Source organism: Cavia porcellus, unplaced genomic scaffold, assembly GCF_034190915.1.
Source record: "Cavia porcellus strain 051 isolate PalLab524CR breed Dunkin Hartley unplaced genomic scaffold, mCavPor4.1 scaffold_5, whole genome shotgun sequence".
NCBI classification, from domain to species: domain Eukaryota; kingdom Metazoa; phylum Chordata; class Mammalia; order Rodentia; family Caviidae; genus Cavia; species Cavia porcellus.
Genome location: NW_026947488.1, coordinates 67987213 through 67996310, shown reverse-complemented (window position 1 = coordinate 67996310; position 9098 = coordinate 67987213). Strand labels below are relative to the sequence as shown.

General features: G+C 38.5%; 1 protein-coding gene across 1 annotated transcript in view; it reads right to left on the bottom strand.

Annotated features, from left to right (window-relative positions):
* Window positions 1-1103: 1103 nt before the first annotated feature.
* Window positions 1104-9098, bottom strand: part of U2surp (U2 snRNP associated SURP domain containing) — an 80232-nt gene continuing 72237 nt past the window's right edge. Inside the window, exon 28 of the mRNA XM_063249131.1 lies at window positions 1104-1359. Within this exon, the coding sequence (XP_063105201.1) occupies window positions 1323-1359 (37 nt within the window). The 3' untranslated portion in view covers window positions 1104-1322. The remainder of the gene's footprint in view (window positions 1360-9098) is intronic.

Genomic DNA, 9098 nt, shown 5'->3' with positions numbered 1-9098 from the left:
ACCTAGAATTTTATATCCTGGAAAAGATTAGTCAAATATTAGAGGAAAATAAAGATATACCCAGCCTATATCTTAGATAAAACAGTTAGGCAAGTGAAATTAAATGAAATAAAACAAATTATATATCTTGTAACCAAAGATTGAGCATTGGATATGATCTATAGAAGAGAAAAAAACAAATACATTTAGCTGAGATGATTGGAAAATTCTGTTTCAATGAGCAAAAGTTTTATTTTGCCTTCATTTTGTTGTGTCTTGTTATATTGTGGCTTTTTGGGGGTGTGTTTTTTTTGTTTGTTTGCAATTCTGGGGATTATATCCAGGGCCTCATGCATCCAACAAAATATTCTACCACTGAACCATATCTCTAACCCTAAAACATTTTTAAAGGATTATAACTTCTGCTGTTTGGCCTAAATCACAGTTGGCTCCACAATGACCAATACCTACATAATAACATCATTGCAAATGCTATTATTAGGCTTTTGGTTTTTAGAGTTACTCTAAAGACAGGATGGAAAGCTTAGTTATAAATACAAGAACAGAATTTAGTTGTCCTAAACCATGACATTGTAACTACATCAGCCAAAAAGCAGAGAGATGAAAAAGGAGAAGAGGGTGAGAGAAAGGTGGTTATAGAAAAGACAGAGAGAAGAAGAAAAAAAGATGAAAGGAAGATCAGGATGAAAAGAGTAATCTACGGATATTGTCTCCACAAATGGGGGTAGTCACTAAAAGAATTAGGCGACATAAACAACAAAGCACTAAATAGTATAATAGAGCTAAAGGCTTCATTCTTAATAGAGGGAAATTAAGTTTGCATTTCAAGTAGATAAATGAAGAAACAGAGGTACAAACACATTGCGTCAACTTCTGACAGTGTTAGAAGAATTTTGGACAAAAACTATTAACAATGGTGGTATCCGGGGGTAGGCCCCGGTAATTGAAGGAAGAAATTTTTAGTTTTGATTTTTTTCCACTCTTTTATATGTTTAAATTTTATTATCTTAAGTTTTAAAAGTCCATGTTTATAGCGTTGTATATTGTTCACCCCTGCTTTTTTTTTAAATTTTATTTAAGGAGAAAAAGAAAAGAAAAACAGAAAAAGGGTATAAGTTATACAGAATTTCAGAAAGAATAAACGGTAGGAAATCACTAGTTAATAGATTACATATTGTTATCTTAGAAATAATTGTTCAAGTTACAAAATTAAAGTATATAAGGAACAGAGCAAACTGAACAGCTTCACGGTCTTCCCCCAGGTTGCAAAATCCACTTATCCTTAAAGAACTTTAATTAGCTGGATGCTAAAGATCAAAGTCTCAGCATTTTCTTCTCTTCTCTTCTCTCTCTCTCTCTCTGAAGAGAAAAAAGTAGATTGTTTGAGAATTTTATAAAAACACCCATGATAATAAACACTTTTAGACTGACCTATAAGTGTCTAGCTCCAGAATTATTACTGCTGCCCCTATATTTCCTATTAAAATTAGTGGAAAACGTGTACTGTTTGATGCCCTTCCTCTTTCTGAATACCAAATTCTTCAGAGCTCAGGGGTGGCGATGAAGATACTCAGTGGCGATGATGATTACATTGGGGTTGGATGGTAGGGGCTGGAGAACAGGAAGAAGCCTGAACAAAATCTCACATTTCTGTGGATTTTAGGATCCTAGCAAAAACACCAGAAGCTCTAATCCATTTTCATGCTCCTTTGGATGAAACCACTGGGTACTGGCATTTTTATAGAGCAGCAAGAAGAGCGTAGTGTCTTCCCACAGGTTGTGATTTCCTACGTTACATTCCCACCACACCCATTTTGAACACAGCTGTGGCTTTCTCCTACCAGAAGCAGGACTTAGACACCTTGACACACTTCCTAGTTCTCTGGCTCCTTCCAGTTTCCGTGTGCACACTCAGATCTCTGCCATACACATGTTGCACCTCCTACTGATCACCTCCCCAGGAGACAGTTAGATAACAACCCTAGCTCACTCCCTGACCTCCATATCCCACAGGTACTGCACAGTGTGCATGGTGACCCCCTCTCTAACGCCTGTACCCCACAGGTCCCTCATTCTCTCTCTTGCCCCCCATTCACATCCTAGACAGCTCTCTTTTCCATCTGACCTTGACCCCTGGAATCTCTAAATTATGTGGTGCTTGTTACCTCATGTGTTTGTCTCACCTAGCTGTCACACCTGAACCTAACTCCTCTCCTGATCAGGGTTCTCCTAGGAGGTGGTCATGTTGCTAGCCAAACTTAAGTCAGACAAGAGGCCTGGCATCTGCAATATAAACAGGTTTCCAGTGACAGGGATGCCTGGTCACAAAAAGACAGCTAGGAATTAGGCCATCTAGCAGAACAAGGTATCTGTGAAAGGCACTCTGTAACAGCCACAGCTAACTGCGTGGGAGTCATGTCAGAGCAGGGCTATCGTTAAAGGCCATTTTCTAAAGAGAGACCTCAAGAACAAATCACAAAAATGCAGCACTGTTACCAGCAAGGCTCTCTTTCTAGTGTCAGTAGGACTGAACTCCTGTTCCAAAAACTGCAGCCAAGTTCATTGCTCCCCATTCAAAGCAGCTGTTCAGCATCAGTAGGCAACTGCAATCCTGTGCCAAGGATAGGAAGGAGAGAGCCATGTAGTTCAAAACATCTGTCTGAAAATCTAAATGTTTCAACTACTTCCTTGATGGTGTGCATGTGTGTATGCAGAGAGCATATCAATCCAGAGTTGGCACTGTCTTTGGAAAAACAAGGTCTTGTGTTTTAATTACAAATGAGCGACAGCATCTGATGCCCTCTGCAGAAATTGAAATGCAAAGTGTGGTCCCAGTGGTGAGTTCAAAGTTCCAGGTTCTGTTGCCTAAAACCCAGTGGACTTTGAAAGCCTTCCTGACAGAACCTGAGGATGGGACACTCTTCTTCAGACATGTTTCCCAATACTAACAATAATCCTACAGAGTCAGTGTCATTGTTAGCGTCCCCATGTTTCAGAACAGGTAACTGGGACCTAGAGAGGAAAGCAACTTACCTGAAGACACACAATTAGAACAAGGTAGGGATAAGGATTGAACCCAGGCCACTGCCTTCCCCTTTAAACTGTGTTTCTTCTCAAAGCAATGCTTTCTTTTTCCGAGCGTTTTGCAATTTGGTTTTAAGACGCAGAGTGTATGCCAGCAGGAATTTTGGAGATTAGGTAAATTGTTCCAACAATGCACAGCCCCTCTGCATGATTCACACCCATACCAAGGTTCTCCCCTTTTGCAATGTGAAGTTGACCCTCCTATCAAAAGATGGAGTCCATCTTCCCATATTTGATATCTGGACTGATATTGTCTGCACATACCAGTTTATAGAATTTGTACATTCATCCCTTCACTGGGGCAAAGTGACCTCCCAACACCACACCTGTCATATCCACCAACCACACCACTCAGTCAGAAAAACTAGACAAACCTTCTCTGGGGTAGGAGTGGTCAGGGGTCACTAAATGATAAAGGAAGCAAAGGAGGCAAGGAAGAGTTTAGAAATGGAGAGAAAGATTTAAAACAACCAGACAGGTCTCCTAGAAGAGCCTTTTCTCTGCTCTGCCTCCATTGGTTGCTATAACGCCTGCAGCTCACAGAGGAGGAAGACGAGACGTCCAGGAATATGGCAGAGCAGTAAGCAGCAGAGAAAACAGCCTCTCTGAGAGTCACTGTGCAGATGCTGGAACATAGCATCATGAGGAAGACAAGAAGGAAGGGAGTGGATCCCCTGGATCCAGGAAGAATCTGAAGTGTGAGCTGAAGCCCACAGAGAGAAGAAAAAGAAAAACTTCGATGAAGATGAAGGTGGCAGCTGGCAGCGCCTTCGCCTAGAGCCAGACTAACTGCACGAAACGAGCTGTTGGAACCTGGGGACAGACACATGGTCACTGTGTAGGATGCAGTAGTGGCTGCATCCCAGAGGCCTCTGCAGAGAGATGCAGCATGGAGGGGAGCAGCAGACATGGAGGATGCTCTGGCTGGCAGTGAGTGCAGAGGACTCAGTCCTCCCATGGGAGACAGCGATTGGCTGGGAGCCATTTTGTGGAGTCAGGCGGGATAAGCCTGGAACCAGAACTGCTGCTGGCTTCCTCCAGCACCTGCTAGCTGGGTGCAGACCTGAGGAAAGTGCTTGGACTGCTGCGAGCCCAATGAGCCTGGTCTTGGGGCAGGCCTGCTAAGGTCATCTATTGCTCTGCCATAAAGAACAGCTGGCTTGCTGGGATACAGGATCTGGGCTCCACATAGGGTGGAGCCAGGATGTGATGTAATGGCAGGAAGAAGGTGTGTCTTGCTCTTTGCTGGTTTGAGCTTGCTGTTTGCAGCCGCCATGAACTGCAGCCCAGCCATGCCTGCCTGCCTTGGAGCCAACTGAGTGTGGACTGAAACCTCCAAAAAACTGTAAGAAATAAACCTTTCCTTTCCCAACTTTGGGCTTCAGGTATTTTGTCTCAGCAACAAGTAAAAAGTACCTAAAATAGGCCAGTGCAAGGACAAAATCTCAGATGTTGAAGACATCTGAGAAGGCTTGCAGTTAGCAGCCAGAAAAAGAAAGATTTCTCAAAACTAGCAAGGGACCATGAGAAATCAATACAGCAACTGCTAGATGAGACAAAGAAGAATAACTGGAGTCAATGAATGAGCAGGAGATACCACAAATGACATTAAAACATGTTCATAGCCATCATGACAGAAAACTTTCCTGGTAGAGAAAAAAGAATTTGGAATACAAATAAGTGAGAACTCTATAGAACTCTAGCAATGATCAAAAAAAATCTATATCCAGGCACATCATAGTGAAGATTCTAGAAATTCAACACAAGAATAGAATCTGGGGGAAAAAAATCACCTATAAATCCAGAATCACAGCTGACTTCTCAAGTCAAGGAGAGGTTGGAGTGAAGTACTCCAAGTTTTAAGGAAAACAATTTTCAACCCAGACTGATATATACTGCAAGATTATCTTTCAAAATTGATGGAGAAATAAGATATTTCCATGACAAAGAACAACTGAAGAAATTTATGGCCACCAAACCAGCATCCCAAAATGTTCTGAAGGACATTCTAGAAAGAGATAATATGGACTATAGCTCCATGAACCCCAACAGAAAGAATTTACTAGGGAAGGCAAACAATTAGAGGAAAGGGGAAAAAAGGTGGAGGAGAACCAACAACAGGAAAATAATACAACAAGGATAAGTCAATACATTTCAGTTATAACCATCAATGTTAATGGTCTTAATTTACCAGTCAAAAGACATAGACTGGCAGAATGGGTCAAGAAGCATGATCCAACAATATGCTGCATAAGAGAAACACATTTAATTCAAAAGGAAATTCATGGACTGAAAGTCAAAGGATGGAAAACAATACTCCATGCAATAGGAATCCAGAAAAAAAGCAGGGGTAATGACTCTATTTGCAGTCAAAGTGAATTTCAAGCCAAGACTGATTAAGACAGATAAAGAAGGTCACTACATCCTTGTAAAGGGAACAATCCAAGAGGAAGAGATAACAATCATAAATATATATGCAACAAATACCAGTGCACCCAACTATATAAAACAATTACTAATGGACATAAAAAATCAAATTAGCCCTAATACAATTGTCTTGGGATGTCACAATACTCTACTGTTACAAAAAGACAAATCAACTAGACAAAAAATCAATAATGAAATATTAAAACTAAACAAAACTTTTGAGCAAATGAACTTAGCAAATGTCTATAGAGTGTTCCACTCTATAACATCAGAATACAATTTTTTCTGAGCTACACATGGGATATTCTCCAAAATAGATCATATACTGGCTCATAGAACATGCTTACATAAATATAAAGGAATTGAAATTATCCCATGTATACTATCAGACCACAGTGCAATGAAATTGGAAATCCATGCCAAGGAAACCACAAGAACTTCATAAACACATGGAAATTAAGTAGCATCCTACTGAAAAACCAGCGGGTCACAGATGAAATTAAAGAAGAAATTAAACAGTTTTTACAGTTGAATGATAACAACAAGACAAGATACTGGAAGTTGTGAGACACAATGAAAGTAGTCTTAAGAAAATTTATAGCAGTAAATACCCATGTCAGAAAAACAGAGCAAACACATATAATCAACTTAATGTTAACCTCAAATTTCTGGAAAAAGAAGAACAGGCTAAACCAAAATCTCATACAAGGGAGAAAATTATAAAGATCTAAGCAGAAATGAACACACTGGAGCCTAAAAATTGTTGTACTCTAAGAAAAATAGCTTTGTTATATTTGTATTATAGCAAATTACCTGTAACATGGCCATATCTTATATATGTTTTCCTTCTCCCTCTGGGTGACCTAATTGATACATTAATCAATGCTCTCCTCTGTAAAGAATTGTAAAATCCTACCTAATTGATATGTTAACCATTGTTGCCCTCTACAAATAACAGATGTGGTGCTAAGATAAGCTAACAGGGGTTGTTAATTACTGCTAGACTTCTCTATTCCCTGCTGAGGAAAACAGGATTTCTTCTTATCTAAACTTGCTTGTTTGCAGGGAGACTTGCTTGTTAGCACAACCTTTACCTGATCTTGCTCTTTCCAAAAAATGTAATCTCGCTGTATTTCTGTTCTGTAATGCGCCAAAAGGGTTAAGTTCAAAATCCTTGTAAAAACTTAAATTTCAGCTTCTTGTAACTTTCGACCCCTTCTTACATGTTAATGCTAATGAGCTGTCCCAAGATAATTAACTGCCTCCCCCCATTTCCACATGTTATTGCTAACAAGCTGTCCCAAAATAATTAACTTTCTACTTTCTTCTCTGAATGTTATTGCAGATGTGCTATTCTGAGATAATGTTTATCTACAGAATGGTAGTAACTTGAAAGGCACCAAAGGCTCTGGAGATTATCATAACTAAGTGGGCAGCTTTACAGTTTTCAGACTTGAGTCAACAGCTTAACAGCTCTGCGGGTTTCTTTGTCCCCCCCCCCTCCCGTTTTTAAAAGCCCTTTCTTCAGTCTCTGTGGCACACAGGCTCCAAATTGGCTCCAGGAGTTTGCATCACCAAGACCTGGCCTAAAATAAAGCCTTTGCTCCCCAAATTTTAATTTCTTGCTTCCTTGGGTTTTATTCTGGAGTCCAAGCTATCACAAAAATCAATACAAAGAATTAATGAATTAAAGAGTTGGTTCTTTGAGAGATTAAATAAAATTGACAACTCTTAGCCAACCTTATCAAAAAAAGGAAAGAATACTCAAATCCATGCAATTAGGAATGAAAAGGATGAAATTACAACAGACACTGCAGAAATCCAGAAAATCATCTATACCTACTTTGAAAAGTTGTATTCTAATAAGACGGAAAATACAGAAGAAATGAACAGATTCTTAGATACATCTGAATCACCAGAGCTGAATCAAGAAGATATTAAAATCCCAAATAACCCAATATCAATAAATGAAATCAAAGATGTAATTAAAAACCTAACAACAAAGAAAATCCCAGGACCTGATGGATTTACTGCTGAATTCTATAAGAAATATAGTGAAGACCTAACACCACTACTTCTCACATTTTTTAATGAAATTGAAAGGGCAGCAATGTTCCCAAATTCACTCCTAGAAGCAAGCACTAACCTGATTTAAAACTAAGAGAAGGACTCAATTAAGAAAAAGAATTACAGGCCCATCTCCCTAGTGAACAGTGATGCAAAAATGCTCAATAAGATACTGGTACTGCAGCAAATCATCAAAAAAAATTGTATACCATGATCAAGTGAGATTCATCCCAGGGATCAGGAATGGTTCAACATACATAAATCCATAAAGGCAATACACCACATTAACAGAATCAAGAACAAAAAATACGATCATTGCAATAGATGGAGAAAAAGCTTTTGACAAAGTCCAGCATCTATTCATGATAAAAACCCTACTGAAAATTGGAATATATGGTCTTTATATCAATCTGATAAATACCATCTATGACAAACCAACAGCCAACATCATACTAAATGGACAAAAACTGAAAGATTTTATTCTAAAATCACAAACAAGATAAGGACTGTCTCACACTGTTATTCAACACAGTCCTGGAAACTTTAGCTGGAGCAATTAGACAAGAGAAAGAAATAAAAGGAATAAATAGGAAAGGAAGAAGTTAAATTATCATTATTTGCAGATGACATAATACTCTACCTGGAAGACTCCAAAAGTCCCACCAAAAGACTTCTAGATTTAATAAACAAATTCAGTAATGTAGCTGCTTACAAAGTCAACACTCAGAAATCAATAGCCTTCTTGTACATAAATAACAAACTCATTGAAAGAGTGAAATCAAGGAAACAATACCTTTTACAATAGCATCCAAAATAATGAAATATCTAGGAATCAATCTAACAAAGGAAGTAAAAGACCTCTATATTAAAAAATATAGCTCTCCAAAAAATGAGATTAAACAGGATATTTAAAAATGGAGAGACAACCCATGCTCTTGAGTAGGAAGAACCAATATAGTGAAATGGTCATATTTCCAAAACTGTTACACAGATTCAATGCAATCACAATCAAAATTCTAATAGTACATCTTACAGAATTAGAGAAAACAACCCTAAAATTCATCTGGAACCAGAAAACACCTAGAATACCAAAGTCAATCCTGGGTAACAAAGGCAAAACAGCCTTTCCTGACTTGAAATTATACTATAAAACTACTGTGACAAAAACACAGTGGTAGTAGAAAATAAAACAGACACAAAAATCAATGGGATAAATTAGAAGATGCAGAAACAACTGCAGACATACTAAGCCATCTTATCTTTGACAAAGATGCCAAACACATAAGAAAGATGCCCTCTTTAATAAATGGTGCTGGAAAAACTGGCTCTACACATACTGAAGATTAAAACTGGACCCATGTCTAAGTTTCACCATGTACTAAGCTAAAGTCAGAATGAATGAAAGCTCTTAATATTAAAACAGAAACATTAAATTTGCTGGAAGATAGACTAGGTAAAACCCTTGGAGACATTGGTGTAGGCAAAGACTTTATGAACAAAACCCGGATTGCACAGGAACT